Here is a 25,840-nt window from a genome sequence, read left to right on the forward strand (position 1 = left end):
ACTGGAGTGGGGTGCCATTGCCTTCTCCTTGCTTATCTCTGCAACTTTCTAAATATGTCTCTTTAACATCAAATAACTTCTGGTAATGAATGCTCTAAGAATGAATATCTTTCAAATTCATCTACTTGTAAAAGATTATTTATTTTTAAAATTACTCACGTATTTCCTCAGCTGCCTCGGGTCTTGGTTGCAGCCTGTGGGATCTCTGTTGTATCGTGCGGATCTCTCACGGCTGGCGCACGGACTCTCCAGCTGTGCACGTGGGCTCAGTAGTTGTGGTGCACGGTCTTAGCCGCTCAGTGACATGTGGGACTTAGTTCCCTGACCAGGGATGGAACCACTGTCCCCTGCATTACAAGGCAGATTCTTAACCACCGGACCACCAGGGGGAAGTCCTTCAAATTCATCTGTTTTTGCATCCTTACTGCCACTTCCTAATGAATAATGAAGGGTTTCTTTTCTCTCCTGGAGGATTGAAACTCCTTTCCTTAGTTTTCCTAGTCCATCCTGTTCTTTAGTGAGGTTGCTGTCTTTCGAAATCAATGCTCTTCTTTAACTTAACTCTCTTCAGTAACTCTCCAGAGGGCCTTAGTGAAGTGAAGTTGCTCAGTCGTGTCCGACTCTGCGACCCCATGGACTGTATCCTATCAGGCTCCTCCGTCCATGGGATTTTCCAGGCAAAAGTGCTGGAGTGGATTGCCATTTCCTTCTCCAGGGGATCTTCCCAACCCAGGAATCAAACCCGGGTCTCCCGCATTGCGGGCAGACGCTTTACCGTCTGAGCCACCAGGGAAGTCACCACCCAGAGGGCCTTATCTTAGTCCAGATTCTTTAAAGACTTGTGGTTTACTCGGCTCCTCCTGACTTCTCATTGTTCAGCTTTTGCTTCTTGACATGATCAAGTCTAGCCGAGTGATGGAGACTTTGCTCTTACTCTGCCGGGTACATCCTTCCTCCTCTCTTCCACCCCGCTTCACATTTTCCTCTCCATCCCCTTTACCCCAGTGTTGCTTATTCATATTTAGGTGTCGAATGTCACTTTCTCTGGGAGTCTTTCCTAACCTTTGAGGACTGTGCTTTCTGCGCTTTCTCTGTTTTCCCGGACCGTATTGCATTCATCCCTACTTTAGTTCGTAGCCTATAGTATTTGCTCGCCAGCATCACCCTCTAGATGGTAAACTCCATGAAGAGCTAAGTGAATGAATGATTTCAGCTCTTCTCTGCACTAGCATTATGACCTTTGGTAAGTCTGTAAATCTTCCTGGGTCTCAGTTTCTCATTTGTAAAATGAAAAAATTTGATTAGGTGACTTCCAAGAGTTCTCTCAGCTTTACAAAATTCCGACTTCCAAAATCAAATTTCTGTCTTAGGTCCATTTAATTTGCCGTTGCTGAAACAAAGCTCATCTGATTTGGCTAATTAAACGATTAAAGAGTAAACAAGAGGCCTTCTACTTTCTTCTTGAACGAGTGCCAGTTCTTCTGTTGCTGTTTCCTTTTTGCTGGTGGCATGAGGCCATTTTTGAATATAAGCATATTGTTCCTCAGGCACAAGCTCTTTTAAAATATCAAATATTTGTCGTTTGCCAGGTTTCCTTTCCTCAGCACAAATTGAAGCACAATACACATGCTTTTCTCCTGTGGTAGTCATTGTTAGCAATCTGCTTTTCCCCAGTAGCATTTGCTATCGGTGTGGGCTGAGAGAATGCCGTGCTTCTAGAAGGGCAGTCTTACATGGTGCTGCTTGTGGACTGAATTCCAACCAGAGGTGTAATTCCTGTGATCTTGGTATATAATATTTGAACTGCATTACCATGCATGGGATTCTTCTTGACCTTTTTTCTGCAAATTGCCAAGACTGGGCACCGGCAATGTGTGGTCAGTGTGTGCTAGAGGAGTGAAGCAAGCAGTTCCATCCAGACTTTGTAGAAACTGCCTTTGCGTCCTAAAGCCCAGATTACTTTCATTTCCTTCCTTTTCATGCATTGAAGAGTACTTTCTTCAAAGATATAATTATCATAGCTATGTTTCCTGTGGAAAACCAAAATCTTAGTAATGGGTGAATAAGTGGACATATTGTTAGTGATTATACTGAACTGTTAGCAATATGTTGGGAATTATTTTGTTTCTGGCATTAGGACAGAACAATTTGGAAAGGTTTCAGGTCTGAACTCTCTCTGTGTCGCTAAGGGTTGTTTTGTTCTTGTGCTATCGTGGGCAGCTATAGGGGGATAGAAATTATAATGGGTTGGAAGGTAGAATACAACTGGGCTGGAATATTTTCTGTGTACGAGTTCTGGATTTATCGGCGGCAGGTTGTTTAACCTCCTTTGTCACAACAAACCTCTGGTTTTTCATCAGTAAAATGGGGATAATAATTCACACAAGGCTGAGGACTAAATCATCTATGCACAGAGTTTTGTAAATCACAGGTTGTTCAAACAAATTTGAGATATGTTGATACTGGAAAAAATTTCTGTCTTCAAAAGTGAGAATTTGGAGAGCTCCCTGGTCTGATGGTCCAGTGGTTAAAACTCCATGCTCCCAATGCACAGAGCACAGATATGATCCCTGGTCAGGAAACTGAGACCCCCCATGCTGCACAGCTTGGCCAGAAAAAAAAAGAATTTTATATTGGTTGATGCTGCCCAAAGATAGAGTTGGCTTTCTTGTGTCCTAATGAATTCCTCTTAACTGGGCTATTTGAATGTTCTCTGTAATATTGTGAGTCTGTAATTCAGTGATACTTCACTGGTGAAAGGGGGTGTTGAATCAAGTCTTCCGGGTAACTCTTATCCAGGGCTGGTATATACCTATAGCTGTGTAATACCCCCAAGACTTAGCAGCTGAGAACAGCCATCATCCATTATCTCAGTTCCTCTGGGCAAGATTCCGGGTGCCAGCCAAGTGTTCTGGCGGGGGTGTCTCCCGCGGCTGCAGTCCTGGCCAGGCTGCTGGGGTTGGATCTGCTCACCTGAGTGCTTGTGGACAGGCTTCAGATGTGTTCCCAAACTCACCGCCTTGGTCTCTTTCTGGGGCTGCCTCACATCATGGCAGTGGTTTCTTTCAGAGTGAAAAACACGCACAAAAAAAGCCAGCCTTTTTTTGTTTTAAATTTTTAAATGTAATTTATTTTTTACTGCACTGGGTCTTTGTTACTGTGTGCAGGGTTTCTCTAGTTGTGGCAAGCGAGGGCTCCTCGGCAGTACGCAGGCTTCTCATTGCGGTGGCTTCTCTTGTGTGGAGCATGGGCTCCAGGCTCACAGGCTCAGTAGTTGTGGTGCACAGGCTTAGTCGCCCCATGGCATGTGGGATCTTCCCGGACCAGGGATCGAACCCGTGTCCCCTGCATTGGCAGGCGGATGCTTTATCACCGGACCATCAGGGAAGTCCCGAGAAGCCAGTCTTTTGTAACCTAGTCTCAGACATGGCAGGCCAACACTTCTGTGTTCTCTTCCTCAGAGGCAGATCAGCAAGTCCTGCCCACACTTGAGGGAAGGGGAGACCCTGGGGTGTGAATTCCAGGAGGCGAGATCTCTGGGGGTCATCTCGAGGCCACCTCCTGCAGTTGGAGTTCATGTAGCCTTTGTGTGGTAAAGTGGCGTGGGGTAGAGCTGACTTTCCAAGTCTCATTTTGTAATTCCAAGTTATATCTAGTTATTTTTAATGCTGTCAAGGGAAAGTCGGTTTTTGAATTGGTTGGAGCCCATTCTAAAGCTCATTTATTTAGTTAGCAGTTTTGTATAATGGAGATGAATGTGTTTCTTTTGGCACCCTTGTCTGAACTCTAGAAGCTGTTGTACAGAACTTGAGGCCTGTTTTAGTAGTGTTTGAAGTGCTGTCAGAGGGAATAAGATGTAGTACCTTCAGTGTATCTTTTGTTTAATAAGATTGTAATTGTTCCTTATGTCTTAAGACACTCCAGATGTATGGTGTTATGGAATAGATTGTAGGTAATCACTCTTTGATCAAATGTTATTAGGGTTGTTCAGTTCTCAGGGAGATTTTGCAGGTATTTAAGGAAGCATCCTTTTTTATTCTGAGCAGTCTCCTGACCTATGGTATCATGTTGCCTATTAAAAGATGACAAATTGACTTAGAATGAATTTTTATTAAACTGAAATAAAAGGGGGCTTCTTTGTATTACCATTTCCCTGTTCTTTCTCAAAAACCAAAGCTCCTTTTTGCAGAAAAGTAGCTTGCCAGAGAAGAATAAGCAAGGGACGGGGAGTCAGTTCACCTGTATTTAAGTCCTGGCTTTGCCCTTAAATCTGTGTTTGACCTGGGGACATTATCTCACCATTTCTGACTTCAGCATTCCCATATGATGCTTTCTTCCAGCTTGAAAAAGCTATTCAGTTTCTCTTCTCCTCCAGGACAGCCTTGGGGGTAACAGCAAGACCGCCATGGTAGCTACAGTGAGCCCCGCAGCTGACAACTATGATGAAACCCTTTCAACCTTACGGTATGCGGATCGTGCCAAGCACATCGTGAACCACGCTGTGGTGAATGAGGATCCCAATGCACGAATTATTCGGGATCTCCGGGAAGAAGTGGAAAAACTCCGTGAGCAGCTAACCAAAGCGGAGGTATAAGGCCTAGCTGAGCCATGCCTGTGGGTCTAGGAAAATCTAGTAAAGCTAGAATCTGAATTGTCTTCCCCTTGGGGCCTAAACGATGAATATTCAACTCAGAATATTTGCATTTCCTATAGGAAGATAAATTTGAAATGAGTAATAAAGGAAGACGGATAAATTGTCACAGTTGAAGTTTAGATAGTTTTTACAGGTGTTAAAGGATTGACTAGGAGGAGAGAGTAAAGGTAACTGAGAAAATGTGTCTTTGCACTGAATAGGCGACAGACGAGAGAAGGGGTAGAATGGGGGAGAGAAAGAGAGGCGCTTGAAACAAAAACAGATAACAACTTAATATTAGTGCAGCAAATGGTGGCCAATGGGCATAGGCTGATTAGAAGAGAAATCAAATAGATTTTTGTAGAATCATATGTTTGCAGGTTGAAGTCCAAACAGAAACACTGTGGTCTTGCACCTAGCTTTTTCATATTATGGGTTAATTTCGTTCATAAGAAAAAATGTTCTAGAGCAGAAGTAGCCATCTTTTTAATAGTGCTCTATGTCACTATCCTTTGTATTAAAACAAGCTACAGTAGGTAGTTCTGTTACTGAATTTGAAGCCTACACAATTCTAATCACAGACTTTTTTTAGTTTTTAAAAATCTGTTGAAGTGCAGTGTGTTTACAGTGCTGTGTTCCTTTCTGCTGTCCAGTGTAGTGGTTTAGTTATATGTGTTCTTTTCCATACTCTCTTCCATTATGCTTTGTCGTAGGATATAGTTCCCTGTGCTCTACAGTGGGACCTTGTTATTTATCCATCCTGTATATAATAGTTTCAAATGCTTATCTTTTATCAAAAGTGGGATAAAATGTCAGATTCAGGATCCCTACTTTAATTAGCATTTCTGTTCCTATGATTTCCGAGCACTGTGGAATTCTTTCCTGGACCTGGGACCGTAGCCTCATCTTTCTCATGACCATCAGTAAATTACGTGGTCAAAATAATTATCTTGATTGTATTTTTTTTTGCCTATTGAATCTTACTCTGTTGTTATAGGAATAATTTTACAGTTCATCAAGATTCTTTGAAGTTTTGTGTCTTCCTGGTGTAATAATGCCATCCAGTTCGTAGCATGTACATATTTAGTTTAGTCTGTGTATCCTTGAATACATACCCAAAGTCATCAGTGAAGACCAGGATGAGTCACGTGTCTTGAGTCTAGACCTACTGGGATTTAAAAAAATAAGTCCTTGATAGTTTGAACTCTTTATCTCCCTAATTGTAGTTAGACCTCAAAGTAGCAGTAGCTTAGAGGAAAAGGAGAAAGTGAAGTCTTCTTCAAGCCCACTGGATAACTGGATGAGTCTGTGGGACCCTCTAGTCTGGATGCTGTGGGTCAGTGACAGTCCTTGTGTCTTAGGTGGGTCAGGAGCCTCAGCGAGCTGTAGAGCTTCGAGGGGGCACATTGTTCCTCTTGTCCTCTTGGGTTTAGTGAAGGTGTCCTTTTTCCAGGACATCATACACACATTTCATGAAATAAACATTTTGCTTGTAGGCAATGAAATCTCCAGAGCTGAAAGACCGGCTGGAAGAGTCAGAGAAGCTAATCCAGGAAATGACTGTGACCTGGGAGGAGAAACTAAGGAAGACCGAGGAGATCGCCCAGGTTCGTGATTCCTGCTTAAGGAGAGAGAAGCCTTGTGGCAGCTTGTGCAGTGCAGTGCGGAGCATGTTTCTGTTCCCTTTTTAAAAAAATTTATTTATTTTTAATTGAAGGATAATTGCTTTTCAGTATCGTGTTGGTTTCTGCCAAACATCAGCACGAATCAGCCATAGGTATACATATGTCCCCTCCCTCTTGAACCTCCCTCCCATCTGCCTCCTCATCCCACCCCTCTGGATTGTTACAGAGCACCAGGCTTGAGTTCCCTGAATCATACAGCAAATTCCCATTGGCTATCTATTTTATATATGGTAATGCATGTTTGACTTTTAGCTTTGAATGTAGCAAATCTAGCAATTCAGATTTGTTTATTAAAAAAAAAAAAAGGCTGCCTGGCTTCGCTGAGTTTATGTTGCAGCATGCAGGGTCTTCAGTTGTGGCATGTGGAATCTAGTTCCCTGACCAGGGGTTGAAACCACGTCCCCTGCATTGAGAAGGCGGAGTCTTAGCCACTGGACCACAGGGGAAATTCCACATTGATTTAAATAAGACCTAAATCCAGGAGTCTGTACTTTACAAAGTTAATTTGAAGTTTAAGGAAAACATAACTACAGTTAATTAAGTATTCACTATGTAAGAAATACATTTGTAGGGCCATAAAATTTTTTTAATGATATAACTAGCCACTGGCTGAGAATACCCAATTCTGTTAAATGTTTTCCAAACCTCAGAAACTTACCCAGCTACAAAATTAGTAGTAGTGGATATTTAGGCTGTGAGCTTCTTGCTTCCTTCCATTTGACAAGTCAGTAAAAAGTAACAATGAAGTATCTTAAGTCCCAAGTGACCGTGTCTCATTTTTAGACCATTTATTATAGAGCTGTGAAATCTTCCAGTGGGAATATTAGCGTTTAGAGAAAATCCTAAAATGTCCAAGTCTCTGCTTAGTAAAGATTTACTCTATGGCTTTCCTGTTGGAGGCTTATTTAGCCTGTCTTGGAAATATTAATGTATATGACAATGTGGGACACAGTACCTCATTGAACAATCATTTCATGGTTGGGCAACTCTGACAGTAGTAGCTATGTAACCGAAATCTTCTGTTCTTCCATTTTTGCTCACTGGCCTTGTTTGGTCTTCCAAAGCTGAGAGAATAAGCCCACTTGTGCACAGTAACTAATAATAGCAATAATAACCAGCACTTACTGAGTACACTTCCATGTTGCACCTGATGCTAAGCACTTAAAAAATTTTTTTTTTAATTTTGTATTGGGGTGTAGTCGATTAACAAACAACGTTGACTAAGCACTTTTAAATACAGTATTTTATTTAATCCTCCCAATACCCCTGCAAGATAGGGCCTGTTATTACCCAGATATTTAAAGTCACCTCTGCCTCCTCTCTTCCTTTTCTAAAGTTAGAAAATCTCTAGTGTTCACTGTTCCTGGTGTTCATGAATGTGTAGAACTGTTACTCCTTTCATTACTCAGTAAGTTCCATCTCTCAGTGTGCTGTCCAGAATCAGTAGATAGATTAGATGTTGTAGGACAGTACTACTATTATGTAGCATAAAGAGGATGTTAGATTTATATTAGTGCACACTAAGACTTAAGTTGATTTTTAAACATTTTTATTACAGTCCTTTTCAAAACAGATGAAAACATGAGTATAACAAACCCACACATACCCATTACCCAATTTCATTAAAGGTCGACATATGACCAGTCTTGTTTTATCTGTATCCCTGCACGAGGTTATTTGAAAGCACATCCCTCACATTACACAGAGAATACACCAGTGTCTGAGCTTTATTTCTCATTACACGTTTAACTTTGTTTGTCATAGGTTAAGGTCATTCTGATAATTGTCCAATTTGGGACTAAGGTATGCGAGTCTTTTTGAGCTACTCTGAATAAGACCTTGACTCTGGAGTACTTGGGTTGCCTGCGCTGATACCCAGAAGGGGGTCTAAGTGACGGTGCAGCGTGGTGCAGCTTTCCTGTAGCATCTTCCCTTGCCTGAGTGTCCTCTCCCACCGTCAGATGCCCCTTTTGCAGACTGCCTGGTTTTTATTGAACACCACATTCAACACCTCATCTTCCCAGGCTTCAGTGCCTTCAGCTGTCTTCTCTCTGTCACTGGGTTATTGGTCATCAACCTATTTGCAGTACAGACTAGCTTTCCCTAAAATGATTTCTGGCAGTTTATCCACCAACTGTTAATACATCTTTTGAGGAGAAAAGAAATGGTACATGGTCAGGTAGCTTTGGGGAAATCTCGGTGAACTGAGTCAAATGGACTTCTCTTGGTAAGAACTTTCTGGGAGTCTGTTCCAAGCCAGCCAGGCTCTCAAGCAGTCCTCTGTGTTCTGTGGCATCTTCGTCTGGCATGCCGGCCCCGAGAGCTTATGCCTGACATTGAATCCTATGGAACCTACCTGTACTCTCTTGACTCTTAAGTCATGTGATACTTAATTTACTGTTGTTCAGTTTTTTGTGTGTATACTTTTATTACCTAATGAATTTATAAAGTTCTCAAGGAAAAAAAGCCGTGTCTTTTCATTTTTTTTCTTTTAATATTTATTTTTATTTATTTATTGGGCTCAGCCGGGTCTTAGTTGCAGCATACGGGATCTTTAGTGGTGGATGTGGGGTCTAGTTCCCCAACCAGGGATTGAACCTGGGTCCCTGCACTAGAAGCACGGAGTCTAGTCACTGGACCGCCAAAGAAGTCCTCCTCTTAGTTTTTGAAAGTATATGCTCAGTAATATTTTTGATTAAATAATTTGAACTTAAAGTTGACTAATTTCTCAGCCCAGTGCCATAATCTTTGATACCAAATTCTTTAATTTCCATCTTTTATGTTCTCAGTAATGAAGTGTACACTTAAGTGAGATGGATCAGGGGTTAGCAAACTAAGCCCTTGGGCAAAACCTGGACTGTCACTTCTTTTCATGACTGGTTTTATTGGAATGTGCCATACTTATTTGTTTTAGTATTTTTTATGGCATTAGCAGAGTTGAATAGTTGTGACAGAGACCATTGGACCTAGATGACTAAAAGATTTACTGTTTGACATTTTATAGAAAAAGTTAACTAGTCTCTGATATCAGAAGCAATACATAGTAAATGTCACTATATTTGATCATATAATACTTGCTTATTCTTGGAACTGACTCTTAGATGTTGCAAACTTTTATAGTTTATTAATAATTAAAAACCTAGAGTGTTTTTTGGTGGTAGATGTAACAGTGAATTGATGGGTTTTCAATGTTGTGCCCTTCAGTTTAAACAAAAATTTTATGGTATTTCTACCATTATAAGGTCTCAAAAGATAGGAAAATGCTTAAGGAAGTAGGGGAAAGCAGGAGTTTACTCTGTTATCTCATTTAAGTCCTGTCTTTTCCCTTACTCTTGAGTGACTTTACTTTTGTTAAGTCGTACATTCTTTTTCAGGCTTACCTTTGCCTCTCTATGAATGAAAATTTTGCTACTAGATGACAGTAATGAAATTTCTTCTAAATTTATAATTATTTCCATAGTGAAAATTACTAGAGTCCACAGGGAACTCAGGACTTCCCTTGTGGCTCAACTGGTAAAGAATCTGCCTGCAGTGTGGGGACCTGGCTTCAATCCCTGGGTTGGTTTGATCCCCAGGAGAAGGGAAAGGCTCCCCACTCCAGTATTCTGGCCTGGAGAATTCCATGGACTGTGTAGTCCATGGGGTCACAAAGAATTGGACACGACTGAGTGACTTTCAGGGAACTCAAACCAGAATTCTATCAACCTAGAGAGGTGGGATGGGGAGGGGAGATGGGAGGGAGGTTTAAGAAGGAGGGGACATATGTATACCTGTGGCTGATTCATGTTGATGTTTGGCAGAAACCAATACAATACTGTAAAACAATTATCTTTCAATTAAAAAATAAATAAATTTAAAATTAAATCACTAGAGTCCTAAGAAGAATGTAAGTAAAAGGAACTGTTGTGTTGCAAAAGTAGTATTTACTTATAGAATATACAGAAAGATTATTATGAAGAAAATTTAACTGATCCAGTCATCCAAAGAAAGCAACTGTTAATATCTTTGTGGTTTCTTCCAGGTTTTTCCAGTGCATAGACCCATGTACTAGTTATACCCTGCATTTTAAATTTAATGTTAGTTCCTGACTGTCTACCTACTTCATTTGTAGTTTACAAAAAGATATTTTTACAAAGAAATGTTTCTTCTCATTATTGGAATTATTTTTTAATCACACAAATATCCTCATGTATTTAAAAGAGGTATCCCTCAGAAAGGACTATACAAGCTATATTAGATTTGCTTTCTTCGCTTTAGGAACATGGTTCTTTATCAAGAATAATAATTTCTTTGGATTGAGTGCTGAAAACTAATGACTCAGAACTTCTGAAAGAACCCAATAATGTTTTTTTGTTAGAAAAGAGACTCAATTCAAAGACCCAGAACCGAAATAGCCCATTCCCTACCTTTGCAATGGTATTCCAGGAGAGATTGTTTGGGTTGCAGTGGCTGTATAAATTAGGAGGTTGTGCCTAGAATAGCAAAATTCTAAGCCTGCAATTTAATTATCCTGCAGCCTTACTGTGTGGCCCTAGTTAAATAACACAGCTTGCCTTGCCTTTTGTCAGAATCAAAGGTTCTTAATGACTTGTTCTTATTTGCTGAGTATACACAGTTGAACACCCTGCTCTGCCCTGATGTGTGCATTAATAACAGCCTCGGTTGCAGGAGTCACATGTGTCTTCGTATGTGCACACATGTATGTTGTGTGAATTCAGAGACACATAAGCACAGAAAGGAAAGGTCCATGTTCTTTTGCAAATAGGGCTTCCCTGAACATGCAGGTTTTATTTTGAAAAATTCACAACACTGGCAATCTGAGTGCTCTTGTGCGTTACGCACTGTGCGAGGTGCTAGGAATCCCCAGTGGGGAGACAGGGTCCCTGCCCTCACAGAGAAACGCTGGAGTAAAAAGTTACCAGGTTTGAGAATAGATGTGCTTCAGCTTGGAGGAATAGGTGTGAAACCCCTTAAGCTAGGGAGAGCGTTGTTGAGACTTTAGGGTCCTGGAAGATGCCCCATTAACTACGTTTAGTTGAGGGGTGACAGGACGTGACGGTGGAGTCAGTGGGTCAGACTGAAGGGCCTGTGGCTTTGAGGGAGTTCGGCCTTCATCCTTGCTGGGGACCTGCCAAGTGTATTAAATACTTGGCTTTTTAGGAAAATCACGGTTGAATAGAAAACACTTATATTTGCTCATATATAAAGAATTAAATGAGAAAGATGAATTCAGGATGTTAGATATTTTCAAGAATGAAAAGTGAGAGCTCAGTATATTTGGTGGTGATTTGTAATGGCTTTACTTTTGAAATTAATAAGAGTTTTACTTAACAAAGCAACATTAGAGTTTGTTCTCATTCTCAGCTATAGAGTTTATATAGTTTAGAAAGAGGATAAATGCAGTCATCTATATGATACCATGTCCTAAGAAAACATATTTGAGTTATAAAGTTATTTAATAATTACCATCATATATAACGTTTTATAGCTTGCTGCCTCAATAGCTTGTGGAATTAATTCTTCTCTAATGCGTTTACAGGAGCGACAGAAACAGCTTGAGAGTCTTGGAATATCTCTTCAATCGTCTGGAATTAAAGTTGGGGATGATAAATGTTTCCTCGTTAATCTGAATGCTGATCCTGCTCTGAATGAACTTCTGGTTTATTACTTAAAGGTGAAGTCGTAAGCTTGTCTACTGTTTTCTGCTGTGAAATAGAGCAGTATTTCACAGTATCCTTTCTTTGTACTTGGAGAACCATGCATATTCAAAAAGGAGTTAGCAAATTGTTTTTGTTTGCTTCAGCTGGAGTGTAGAAAAATCCTGGGTTTCTGAGACCAGTCTCTCTTTTTCGTCTTTGAGTGATGTAAATATATTTTTCAACCTAGTTAATGTAAAAAATGGTATTCTGATATTATCTCCAACAAATTAATTAGTTTGACTTCTTACTCTTAGTGTGACTAAAGCAGGGAGTTAAGTAGCTAGCTTGAGCTTACAGAACGACCTGTAAACTAAATGTTTCATCAGCACTAAAGCTCTGTGGCTTCTGTGCAGCACACCGGTTGGTGACTGGTCCTGGTTTGCAAGAGGAAATGTTCTTAAAAAGTCATTAGGACCACTTGACTTGAACTTTTGTGTTTCCAGTAACTCTTAGGAAAGTTAAAAATTAACTCGGGAAAGTTAAACATTTTGGATTGTCAGTTTACAAAAAGAAGAGTTAAGTCACTTAGAGGCTGAGAGGGTCAGAGCCTGGAGCAGAAGAAACTAAATATACATTGAAATCTATATACATTCTATATATTTATATAGTCACATACATTGAAAACTATATAGGTTGTTGGATATAGCAGGAAGATGAGACAGCTTCAGGATAAACATGAATCAGACACTATAGAAATTATGAGGTATTCACCAAAATTGCCAAGCCCAGAACATAGATGAGTTACTCTGACATGCAGTTAATAAATACTAGGTGGAGAATTTTCCTCTCCTAATACAGGAACTATCTCTGAGGATTTAACTGAGTTAGTGACTGGGACAGCAAAGAAGTGAGCTGGTACAGTTGGAAGCACTGTGAGGATTAGAGATTTGTGTCCTTTGATTTCTAAAGAGACTGAAGAATTCATGATGCGTTGGCTGGTTTCCCAGTTTTTATCAGACATACCTGGGGTAATTGCTTTGTAGTGTTTTGATAAGGCCCTGCTATTCTTAAGTATCTTGTATCATGCTTTATTACTCTGTGCGTTAAATTGTGTCTCTAGTGCATACACTCACGTGAACGTGCTCAGGTGCTGCGGGCAGAGGGGCAGAGCAGGGGTGGGAGGGAGGCGCACCGAGTTTCTGCTCCAGCACTACTGGCTTGACGGATGTTCTTCTCTCAAGGCCTTCACCCTTGCCGTCTACAGATTCCTCCTCTATAAATGGAAGTTTTCTCTGTCTGGCTACCTCACAGACTTCCTGGAGGCTTAAATGGGAGTTGACCTATAGAAGCATTTTATAAACAGAAGCCCTACTGATACATACATTATCCCACATACCAGTTTCTCACTTGATCCTCTGGTACTTTATTATATTACCCTTGTCCTTTGGGAAACAGTGACGGATTAGCACATCTCTCGCTATGCTTCTAACAGCGTTGGCAGCTTTTTGTGTTAGAATTTCAGCTGGGGATCCTCAGGCTTCAGGAGAGATGCAGTATTCGCATGGGACTTAAGTATTTTGCCCTTTAGATCTTCAGAACTGTGAGTTCTTTTTCTCTTCTGACGTGATGAAGTTCAAATTAGAACGCACAAACACGTATACTCAATATGAAAAAAAAACTCCAGTTCCTATCTGTTCTTCACTAAAAAATTACACAAAGAAACTATTTAAAGACTGTTGGAGGGCAGTCAAAATATTTCTGGCCATCTTGTGAGGAGGTGTTGGGACTCTGATTCAGACTGTGTGGTCAGCCCTGCTTTGGCAAAGTCTGAGGCAGTGTTGGTTTCTTACTGGCCAGGCTAAACCCATGACAAGAGTATATTCATGACAAAGCACATTCAAGAGGATGACCTCCGTCCAAGAACAGTTCTGCTTCAGTAAAGTGATACCATGATGTGGGATGGAGGAATTTAGAGGCCGAGTGGTTTTTGTTTCTCTGCTGTCACATTCCCAGGTCAGTGTAAATGCTGGGCAGATGACTTCACATCACTGGGTGACTTTGAGCGCCCCGTCTGTAAAATGAGGCCACTGGATTAAATTACCTCCAACATTCTTTCTACTTCCAAGTTGAATGGTTCTCTTCCAGAATAGAATCCTCTGTTTATCTATTCTGTCTAGAACTGGCAGAAGCAAGGTATGGTGGCCAAACTCTAAGCAGAACGTAACTCATGGGGTCTTTTTGCATCTTAGTTGTATAGACAGGCAGCTCTTGTGTGGCATGGTTCCAGCCTCCACAAATTCCAGTTGACACGATTTAGGAAATAATGTTGACATTGCGGTCATTCATGCGATTCTAGATGCGCAGCCAGAGGAAGTTAGTGAAGGTGAACTTACAGATGTAAATGATGAAAGTGGTTGTGACGAGAAGAATGCAGATGTCGCGAAGGATTAGGGTTAAACCAAAGAGCACGTCACGTGAGAGAAACTCTTGGAGATCCTTTGCAACATTGAAAGCTCAAAGGATAAAGTGGTAGAGGCATAAAGGAGTATGGCAGTTCACCAAGGCACGGAAAATATCCTCACTCCATGTTGTAACTTATATGTTGAAAAGAAAACGGCAAGCACTCTTCCAACTACACTCAATAAGCTTTTTATATATATATATATTTTTTTTTTTGGTTGTTGTTGTTGGTTTGTTTGTTTGCTTTTGGCAGTGCTGGGTCATTGTTGCTGCTGGGCTTTTTTCTCTAGTTGCAGTGGGCAGGAGCTACTCCCTAGCGGGGGTACACTGGCTTTCATTGTGGGGGCTTCTCTTGTTCCAGCGCACAGACCCTAGAGCACAGGCTCAGTAGCTGCGGCTCATGGGCTTAGTTGCTCCCAGGCATGTGGGATCTTCTTAGATCAGGGATCAAACCTGTGTCTCCTGCATTGGCAGGTGGACTCTTTACCACTGATCCACCAGGGAGGCCATCGAAAAGCTTTTAACAAAGAAATAAAGTGCTTTCAATTATGGTGTTTCTAGTATTCTAAATGACACTGTACTAAATAAATATTAGTTACATTGTTTTTTCATTTCCCTCTACATTATAGCAGTAAGAGAATTCTGCATGTTTTACAGTTTTAATTGTCACAGAATTATTTCCATTTCCCCCACGGATGGTTAAGATCTCCTTGCTCACTTATTTTTTACAATGCTGCTTTTTTGTCCAAAGTGAGGCCTGCCTGATAAGGCTGAGCGACTGTACAGAGTGTTCATGTGCTATTCTTCCTGCTCGTAGGGTGGGAAAACCCTTCCTGTGAAGTATGTCACTCTGTACCTCTCTCTCTCCGGATTGATCAAAGGGATTGTAACCTCAAATGAGACATTTAAGTCGTCATTTATAATGTAAGCTGTACATTTAGCTTACATGCCTATCTTTTATCTCTAGTGGCACAATGCCTAGCTCAATGTAATATTTGTTGAAAAAAGAAATAGTTTTCCTTCTAGAATTTGGATTAGACCATTGCTGTTTAGGGGCTCTCCTGGTGGCTCAGTGGTAAAGATTCTGTCTGAAGTGCAGGAGACCGGGTTTCCATCCCTGGGTTGGGAAGATCCCCGGGAAAAGGAAATGATAACCCACTCTGGTATTCTTGCCTGGAGAATCCCATGGATGGGAGCCTGGCAGGCTACAGTCCATGGGGTCACAGAGAGTCAGATATGACTGAAGCAACCTAGCACAGCAACAACTTTGCTATTTAGTGTTTTACCTCTGATAGTTTTTGTTTTTAATTCAGTTTATCGTCTGATACTTAGCAGCATCCACTGTGTATCATGGACTGTGCTTGTTGAAGATGCAGGAGTCCTGGATAGGTTACTGCCTAAATAGCCGGAAAACAACACTTACATGATAGTAAATTGAGGTGCTGACTCTAGATGTAGTTGGGGGTTCAGAGAAGGGAGAAGTCAGTGTAGGCTACTAGTGAAACCTGCAAGGAGAAGAGGTCAGAATTAAGTATTGAAGATATTAATGTTTTGTATCTGGATGAAGGGAAGAGAGTATTTTGGGCAAAGAGAACAAAAGCAGGGTCAGAGACATGTGAGTGAACCTGTATGCAGTCTTGGGGTGAGGCAGTTCACACTCCAATCTAGGGGGTAGTTCAGAGCTTTTTCTGCATTTCAACCCCCAAGGGCAAAAAGGCTCCGCAGTCTCAGTTAGGATTCCTGCTGGAATTTCTCATGGGAGGAGGAAAGGGATTGTATGTAGAAATAGCCTAAGCCAAGGGCTTTGGGTCATTGGAAAAGACTCTGATGCTGGGAGGGATTGGGGGCAGGAGGAGATGGAGACGACAGAGGATGAGATGGCTGGATGGCATCACCGACTCGATGGACGTGAGTTTGGGTGAACTCTGGGAGTTGGTGGTGGACAGGGAGGCCTGGCGTGCTGAAATTCATGAGGTCGCAAAGAGTCGGACACGACTGAGGGACTGAACTGAACTGAAGGGCTTTGGGGGGGGTCTTTGTTTTTTTTAGGCAATCTCGGCTTCTTTTGCTCTTTGGACTCTCTTTGTTTCTCCCTTTGGAACTTCTCTCCACCTTGTAGTGGGTGTGTTAAGACAGAGAGGAAAGATGGGAGATGGGTGTGGAACAGATTCCTTTGGTCTGCTACTGAACGTCACTAAAGCATTCCTTGTAGTTGACACCTGGTCAGGCCCCGTTCTCTGGATTAGGAAGGTCAATCCAGGGATTGACCAGGAAGCCTCAGCCAAAATCGAGGAGTAGACATTGGCCTGGAGTGTCCCTGTGTTTCTCGTATATATTCCCTGAGGACTGAACCGGATACCAGAATGCAATTCTGATCCCAGCTCTTTGTTTCCTTGGAAACCCCACTGCAGCGCACTGGAAAGAAGAAACCTCCAGAAGAGGGAAAGTGAAAATAATGGAAGGGAAAAGGCCTTTTTATTAGACTGGGATCCCAGGAGAGATGGGAAGAACTGGAACCAAGAGTGCAATTATCAGGCTTGTGGACAAAGGAGGGGAGACCTTCCTCTGAATCCGAGGGGAATGCTAAGGGAAATGGTTGTTCATTTATCTTTCTTTTGTTTTTACTTAATGGCTCAGTGCAGCAGGCCTCTGTTACATGCTTGGAATACAGTGGTGAGGCGGTAGGTTGCAGGACAGGCTGCCCTCTGCTCTCTCAGCGTTTCCACGCTAGCTGTGGAGATGGACAGAAAACCCACAGTCAGTCAGTGCCACGTAAGGAATTCAGGCACGAGAGTAAGACGGTGGTTCTTTCTCATTGTCAGCTCAGTATACACCTCTCTGAGGATGTGCCCTTAAAAGCTGAGGTAGAAATGATCAGAAACTACCAGTATGACGATCAAGGGAGGAACTCTTCAGGCAGAGGAAGCGATCAAGTGTGCTCAAAGAATGGATGAAAGGCCTGTGTGGGTGGATCATGCTCCAGGAGAGGCAGAGTGCTGGGACCTGGGGTAGAAGAAGCAGCTAGGGCCCAGATCACAGAAGGTTTGTAAGCCTGGGTAAGAATTTGAACTTCCTAGAAGTTCAAAGGGAAGCCACTAGATGATTCTCTGTAGGGGGATTGTGTGATCAGCTCTTGATGGTGGAAGTAGGTGGGGTGTGGTGGGAAGGAAGTGGAGAAGCAATAGAAGGCTCTTATATTCACCTGGGCTTCCCTGGTGGCTCAGCAGCAGAGAATCTGCTTGCCAGTGCAGGAGACTCAGGTTTCATCCCTGAGTTGAGACGATCCCCTGGAGAAGGAAATGTGAACCAACTCCAGTATTCTTGCCTGGGAAATCCCAGGACAGAGGAGCCTGGCAGGCTACCATCCATGTCGCCAAGAGTTAGACACAACTTAGCGCCTCAACAACAGCAGCACCATATTCACCCAGGCAAGAGGGTGTGATAGTGGAGGTGGGAAGGGAGCTGAGTCTTGATACATGTCAGAGGGAGAGTCTGAGAGGATTTTGTGATGGACTTGGGGCTGGAAGTAGGCTGGTAAGACAGAGAGAAGACTGCAGGATAGAATCTGAGCTTTTTCACTTGAGCAGCTGGGCAGTGGTGGTGGCTTTGGTATTGGGGAATGGAATAGACTCAGTGGGGTGGGGAGGGGTGGAAGCAAAGGTCTGCTTTGGCGCTTTAACTTTGAAATTTCGTTAGACATCCAAATTGTACCAAGTGGGCAAGAAATAATGGTGACTGCGCCTAGGACAGAGGTGGTGGAGGCGGGAAAATGGTGGAACTAAAGTCTGTAGTGCCTGGGTGGTGATTTGGATAGATAGGTAGAGACCTTGATATATATTTAAAGCCTGTTGGGCTGGATGAGATCATTGTGGCCAGTGGTTAGCAACTTACTTCCACGGGTTAAATCTTGCCCCCTGCTTGTTTTCATGTGGCTCAGGAGCCAAGAGTAGTGTTTGCATTTTTTAAACGGTTGGGGAAAAAAAATCAAGAGTCATAATATTTTGGACATGTGAAAATTGTATGAAGTTCAGATTTCAGTGTTCATAAGTAAATTTTTTTGGGAAGTAGCCATACGTATGCTTTTGTGTATTGTCTGGCTGCTTTCACACTATGGGACAGACTTGAGTAATTGTGTATGACTCACAAGGCCTAAAATATTTCATGTCTGACCCCTGATCCAGGTGTATAGGAGAAGTGGGCTTATTAGGGACAGATCCCAGTCATGTCAACATTTAAGTGCAGTCAAAAGTTGAAGCACAGAAGAGAGGGCTCAATTTTTATGTCCGTTTTTTTTTTCAGTTACTTGTCAAAAATTGACCCTGGTGGTTGGGGCTTAAGAGAATTGAAAACTTGGGGGTATACGGTAAGAAGAATGCATCTGCTGTCTGCCGTATCTCACGTGATTTTAAAAAATAATTCAAACTCCTTGTATTTGAATAGCTCTTTATCTTTGTCGATTCATCTTGTCTGAGACCAGGTAGGTGATGTACAACTTGGGTACCTGTAGTTTTCAGATCCGTATTTTTGGTATGGAAATTGACACATCCTCTGTCATCTCCTTCTCCTGCCTTCAATCTTTCCAAGCATCAGGGTCTTCTCCAATGAGTCAGTTCTTCACATGAGGTGGTCAGAGTACTAGAGCTTCGGCTTCAGCATCACTGACTCAATGGACATGAATTTGAGCAAGCTCTGGAAGTTGGTGACGGACAGGGAAGCCTGGTGTGCTCTAGTCCAAGGGGTTGCAAAGAGTCAGGCACAACTGAGCAGCTGAACTGAATTGACACTTGGTTCAGGCTTTGAAGTAGGATAAAATATTTTGAATCAAGATTGCAATGGAAAATAAGGATATACTATAGCCATTAATATAAACCTGTAGTGTTTAGGTTTAAAAGTTATATAACTCAATTCAGCGCCTTATTCCTTATAAGGAAATACAACTTGTATAATGAGTTTAAGAGAAAGCCAGGAATTCCCCCTACTATTCCATTTGCTTTAAAAATCTTTTAGCTAAGGTCATGGGTACAGAGCTGAGAGTTTAAGGTAACGTACTAAAGCTGAGAGTAGACAATTTCAGCTTGTGTACATGCAAGAATGCAGTATTAATCAGTGAATTTGATTCTTTTATAGGAACATACACTGATAGGTTCAGCAAATTCCCAAGATATCCAGCTGTGTGGCATGGGAATTCTTCCTGAACACTGTATCATAGACATCACGCCAGAAGGCCAGGTTATGCTGACTCCTCAAAAGAACACCAGGTAACGTACTTTATTTAGTGTTAATGTCACAGTAATTTTTAAGAGGAAGAAAGTACACTAACTGAGGGTGGTATAAGGTCGTTTGGACTTGTTTTTGGCTTTTACGTCTGCTTAAAGAAGATAGTTACCAAGTCTTTAATAGTTAACTTTTTTTTTCTTTTTTCACATTTATTTTTAATTGGAGAAAAATAGCTTTACAATGTCGTGTGGGTTTCTGCCATACAACAGTGTGAGTCAGCCACAAGGATACATATGTCCACTCCTTGAACTTTCTGCGCGCACCCCACCCCAGCCCGCCCCTCTTGGCTGTCACAGACCGTGGAGCTGAGCTCCCTGTGTTCCACAGCAGCTTCGCACTAGCTGTCTGTTTTACACATGGTAATGTGTGTGTTTCAGCGCTTCTCTCAGCTTGGCCCACCCTCTCCTTCCCATGCTGTGTCCACAAGTCTGTTTTCTGTCTGTGTCTCCATTGCCGCCCTGCAGATAGGTTCATCGGTACCATTTTTCTAGATTCCATAATGTGTGTTAATGTGCAGTGTTTGTTTTTCTGACACACTTCACTCTGTGTAACAGGCTCTAGGTTAACTTTCTAATACCGCTTAAACCCATCCTTCCTCTCTGTACATACTAACGTCACCTTATTTAAATAAGGCCTTCATCATCAAATCTTTTTTTTTTTTTTCTACCTTGCTGTGCATGATTTGTGGTATCCTGATTTCCTGATTAGGGATCGAACTGAGGCCCCGGGAAGTGGAAGTGCAGAGTCCTAACCATTAGACCATCAGGGAATTCCTCCCTGCCCCCCAGTCAAATCCTGATTGGCATCCCTGCCAGCAGCCTGATCTTCCTTCTGGTCCATGCTGCGTACAGCCAGATGGCTTTTGGGTCTTCTTGATACAAAGTCCTTTATGCCCCTCCTGTTTATCTCCTCTTCCTCTGCATCTGCCATTCCTCTGGCCAGCTAACTCCTGTTTGACCTTCAAGGTTAAGCTCTGTCGTCATCTACTTGAGTCTAAAATAAGGGCCCCCAGTGTGTGTTTCTAGAGCACTCTGTGCTTCCTGTTATGCTAGCACTTCATGGGGTGTTCTTGTGGGCTGCTAGCCTCTGTTACCGCATGGGCCTGGGGGCCCTTTGAGGATGAGGACCTTTCTTTTTTGGTTTTCTATCCTTAGCACGTAATGTCAGACTAATATTAGAGAAGGAAACGGCAACCTACTCCAGTATTCTTGCCTGAAAAATTCCATGGACAGAGGAGCCTGGTGGGCTGTATAGTCCATGGGGTTGCCACGGGTCGAACACTATTGAGCACACGCACACGTACCAGACTGATAATACAAGTGCTCAGTAAGTAATGAAAAGGCAGAACATTATACAAACTATTTGTCCGTTTATCTCCTTCAGCTTTAAGGTTGTTATTGTCTGTTGTGTAACTGTCATGTAACTATTATACGTAATGGTTAATTGATACACTGATCTTCTGAATGCTGATTCATCATCATATAAAAAATCATTAATATCATCACTGATTTCACCCATAAAGTCTTTAAATGTTTGGAAGCTATCAAGCTCATGGTGAAGGATGCAAATGAGGAAGAAAAAAAGAGCGTAGCCTGGCTGGGCGCAGGCACGCTATTCTCCCATTAAATAATCTCACAGACACCAACCCCAGGGAAGGTTACTCTGAGGCTGTGACAGAATAAGATGAAACAGGTCATATAATAATTTTGTCTCCGCAGAGACAAAAACCAAGGTCGCTGTGTGCTCACTCAGTCATGTCTCTCTCTGCGACCCCATGGACTGTATCCCTCCAGGTTCCTCTGTTCATAGAATTTTCCAGGCAAGAATACTAGAGCAGGTTGCCACTTCCTCCTCCAGGGGATCTTTCTGACCCAGGGATTGAACTCGCATCTTTTTGCGTCTCCTGCATTGGCAGGCAGATTCTTTATCATTAGCGCCACCTGGGAAGCCCATGGTCACTATGCCACACACAAAATACCAGACACCTTCTCTCAGCTGATATGAGTGGCTATTTCTTTACCAATTACAACTTCATCCTTGTCTCCCCTCTATGAATAAGATTTTTGACAAACCCAGTCATAGAATTACTCCTGCTCTCCGACAGCATCCAATATATACAGGACTCCCACCTCCTCAGGTCGTCACCTGGGTTGTCCAGCTGAAGCCCGTTCCTTGCAGCATTCCCATTCTCCCCTTTCTGACACCCCAGGCTTCCTGGGGTGGCTTCTCCCTTGGTATGAGTGATAAACCTAACCGGCTTAACTACGGGAGTGTTCCTGGTGGTCTTTGGTTGGAGGACATCGACACAAATTTCCTGAAACTCTAATTTTCACTTGAAAGCTTGGCAACAAATACTGTCAATTGCTTTGGTCAAAGTGACAGGCTGCCTTTGTTCATTTTTGAGAAAATGTGCCAGAAAATCACTTTGTGTGTCTTTGCTCAAGACAGCCGGTGTACTTTGGCATGCTTCCGCACAGCGCTTTGTGTGCTGCTCATGTTGTCACCTTGAATGTTTTAAGGAGTTGCGTACTACTCAAGGGTCAAGATTTACCAAAAGTAGTAATTTTAATAGTTTATCTTCATAAATTTATTTTTACTTTTTAATTAAATTTTTTATTGGAGTACAGTTGATTTTTACTTCTTCATCAAGGACCTTTTCAAATGAAACATTTTTTAAAATTGTGAATGCACAGCAGTGAATAATCCAGTGACTACTAATAAGGGTTTGATGCCATTGCCTTGATTTGTGCAAAAACACCAATAGTTTTATTCTTTGCCAATGCAAATGTCAACACAGTGGAAAATGGTAGGTTAGTGTTGTTACACAAATAAATTTGATCTTTGGGACCTCCTGCAGACCGCACTTTGAGAACTGTTTATAGTCATGCTTTTATGTATTAACTGCTTGAGCTTTAGAAAATAAGCTTGTATATGTGTTTTGCCTTTAATTAAACTCCTCACTGTATTTAAGGAATTTGTGTTATACAGGCTAAAATCTGCTAGTTTCAGTAGGCCCCCTCTTGTCATAACTCTATTTTTTGAGCTCATGCTTTAAATAAATCAGACTGTAGGAACATAGAGACCAATGGCCTTTAGTGTTTAAAGCCCACATGGAGCTTCCCTGGTAGCTCAGTGGTAAAGAATCCACCTGCCAATGCAGGAGACACAGACTCGATCCCTGGTCTGGGAAGATCCCACATGCCACGTGGCAGCTGAGCCCGTGGGCCACAACTACTGAGCCTGTGCTCTAGGGTCCCCCCAGGCTGCAACTACTGAGCCCCCAGGCCGCAACTGCCGAAGCCCTCACCCTGCAGCCTGTGCTCCACAAGAGAAACCACCCCGCAGAGACGCCCCCTCACACAACAGAGTAGTCCCTGCTCACCACAACTAGAGAAAGCCCTCACAGCAACGAAGACCCAGCACAGCAGAAAATCAAAAAATGTTTCCAGAGTTGTTAAAAGCCCACATGGTAAGTGGAGTCTAGATGCAGAGTAAGGTTCAATGTCTGTGCATATATGTTAAAAATAACTATCTGTACAAAGCCAGATGAGTGCTTTAGGAATTTAAAGATTTTAAGGTAATATAGGCTGGAGTGACCGAGGAAGTAGAAATCAAACTGGGCTTTGGACAAATCAAGCAGCTTTGAGAGGAATCAAACTGAGTTGAGACTCAGGGGGATGAAGAGGAACAGGAGCCCTCTTCCCAGTTATAGGACTGGGACAACCCTCACTTTGGAGGAAAGGAAAATCATTGTTTAGTGGACAGAGCATAACACCCTCTCCCCGTTTTTTATTTTTCTGGAGTTGAGAATTCACTGGAACAGGGAAGGAAGATGAAGAGGGTTTCCTTTTGCAAGGCCTTTAATGTCAAGTTAAAGACCTTTATCCTCTAAGCAGATGAGTCATTCAGTGGGAGAGACGTGATGACAGAGATATTCCTGTAATATCAGCCTTATAATGGTATATGTGATTTTCTATTTGGTTCCCACCCCTCTGAAGTTTTCCCTCAATAATCTTGTACCCACCATTTCTGTGTTGAACTCCATTGTCAGGGTGAGCAGTCAAGTGGATCTTACAACTCTCCTGTATTGATAGGATATGGGCATTTTCCTGTGCTATAGGAAGTTAAGAATTAAACAGATCTCATTGCTCATTACTGCCACTGTAGATGGCTCTGAGTTTAGTTGGCTGATTGGCCTTTTCTGTCTGCGTAGATTGGACGTGCTTGCTCTAGTTGTCGTGTACACTGCCACTGTCTTTGTATCGTTAGCTGTAATGGTTCCATATTTACTCCTTAATATGCTATATAACAAATTTAGAACTTTGAAAAATAGAGGTTAATTATCTACAGCACTGGATACCATAGGCATTTTAGGTAAATCAGCAAAGAAGGAAATAAAAAAAAATTATTCTCCAAGGGGGTTTTATTTTGGGGGAATTGGTTATTTTGCTTTTCCTGTATTGGAGAAATTGAAGGAGAGGATATGATAATCGTTGTTCACATGTTTGGCCTCTTCTCTCCACAGAACATTTGTAAACGGCTCCTCTGTATCCAGTCCTATTCAGCTGCACCACGGGGACAGGATATTGTGGGGGAACAACCACTTCTTCAGGTACGACGGTCATGCTCCTAAAGAGGGAGGTGCTCTGTAACAGAAGACTGTGCATTAAAAAGTAAACTTAATGCCATAAATATATGTATTTTGTGCACACATGTATATTGATATTTATTCAGTATACACATGCTTGTTCCCTATACGGCTTGAGCCTGAGGGGCACGTGAACAATGGACTCAGGAGAAATCCTGATTCAGTTACATATTTTTACATTTTATTTCCCAATGGAAGATGATTGTTTTGCCATCTGGCATAAGAATTCATTAATTATTTTTCTGACATGCTTATATTTTTATTTTTCATTTTTGAAAAGTAGTGGTTTTAGTTTCCTTGTCTGTGAAAGGAGGCTCATGTTTTATTTAGGAATGCTCTCAGCTGCATCCGATGGCAGATTTGACTCTGGGTTAAACAGTTCCTTTCTCTGACAAAACAGAAACTCCCAAGGAGGATGGTTATTGGCTTTGGCTCAGGCTGTTGAAAGAGTCATGGCAGAAGTCTTGGCATTGTCTTGCCTCTTCCCTGTGGTCTAAAGAGGGCCACGTCCCTCTGGGCATCAAAGCAGCACTCAGACACCCCGAAGAAGGCAAGGGTGAGGGGTGGCAGGACTAGCCCTGACTCTCCTGAGCAGAAGAAGCAGGCATCTCCCTGGAGTCCCCGGTGACCTTCCTCTGACCCCTCATGTACTAGAATTTGCCTCTCAGCTGCAAGGGAGGCTGAGAAAGTCTGAGCTGGGACTGGACATCTTTTCCCATACGAAACTGCTGTTGTGTTGGTGAGGACCAGCGGGCTGGATAGAGTATAGAACTTAAGTCTTGATCTATTCCCCTTCCTGTCCCTGGCACTTGGGTTTCAGATATCAAGCTCGATCCTCTGCTGGTGGGCCAGCTGCTATCACGATTATTTCTGAGAGAGTAGAGGGCTACAGAGAGTGTGGAAAATGTTTATCTTTTTCTTCTCAAATTAAATCAAGCATGGATTGCTTGGCTTAGTGTACAGAGCCTTCATAGTTTGGATTAGGTTGATTTTTCTACGATTCTCTCACAACTTTGGCTGTACAGATTTTGTGTATCTCTGTGTTTTATTTATGATTTCTCCAGAGGCTGTGAGGGTTTCCATTTTGCCTCTGTCCTAACGCCTGCTTTCTCTTCACCCCTTAAGGCTCAGCTCAGATGAGTTCCAATTCTTTCATCCCTTCCTGTCCTATTTGACTGTGAGGTTATTGTTGTTGTTCAGTCACTAAGTTGTGTCTGATTCTGTGACCTCATAGGCTACAGCACACCAGGCTCCTCTGTCCTCCACTGTCTCCTGGAGTTTGCTCAGATTCATGGCCGAATGAGTTGAGTTGGTGATGCCATGCAACCATCTCATCCTCTGTCGCCCCCTTCTCCATTTGCCTTCAGTCTTTTCCAGCATCAGGGTCTTTTCCAGAGAGTCAGCTCTTCACATCAGGTGACCAAAGTATTGGAGCTTCAGCATCAGTCCTTCCAATGAGTATCCAGGGCTGATTTCCTTTAGGATGGACTGGTTGGAT

At 42.3% G+C, this 25,840-nt stretch overlaps 1 protein-coding gene across 3 annotated transcripts in view; it reads left to right on the plus strand.

Annotated features, from left to right (window-relative positions):
* Window positions 1–25,840, plus strand: part of KIF13B (kinesin family member 13B) — a 209,989-nt gene that overhangs the window by 97,685 nt on the left and 86,464 nt on the right. For 2 of the 3 annotated variants that reach the window (XM_019965813.2, XM_019965815.2), the window contains exons 11-15: window positions 4,376–4,588; window positions 6,130–6,240; window positions 11,858–11,992; window positions 19,545–19,675; window positions 24,220–24,306. In XM_019965813.2, the coding sequence (XP_019821372.2) occupies window positions 4,376–4,588; window positions 6,130–6,240; window positions 11,858–11,992; window positions 19,545–19,675; window positions 24,220–24,306 (677 nt within the window). Of the gene's footprint in view, window positions 1–4,358; window positions 4,589–6,129; window positions 6,241–11,857; window positions 11,993–19,544; window positions 19,676–24,219; window positions 24,307–25,840 lie in introns of all 3 variants that reach the window. The other variant, XM_019965816.2, reaches the window with a different exon arrangement.

Source organism: Bos indicus, chromosome 8 (assembly GCF_029378745.1).
Source record: "Bos indicus isolate NIAB-ARS_2022 breed Sahiwal x Tharparkar chromosome 8, NIAB-ARS_B.indTharparkar_mat_pri_1.0, whole genome shotgun sequence".
Taxonomy (NCBI): Eukaryota; Metazoa; Chordata; class Mammalia; order Artiodactyla; family Bovidae; genus Bos; species Bos indicus.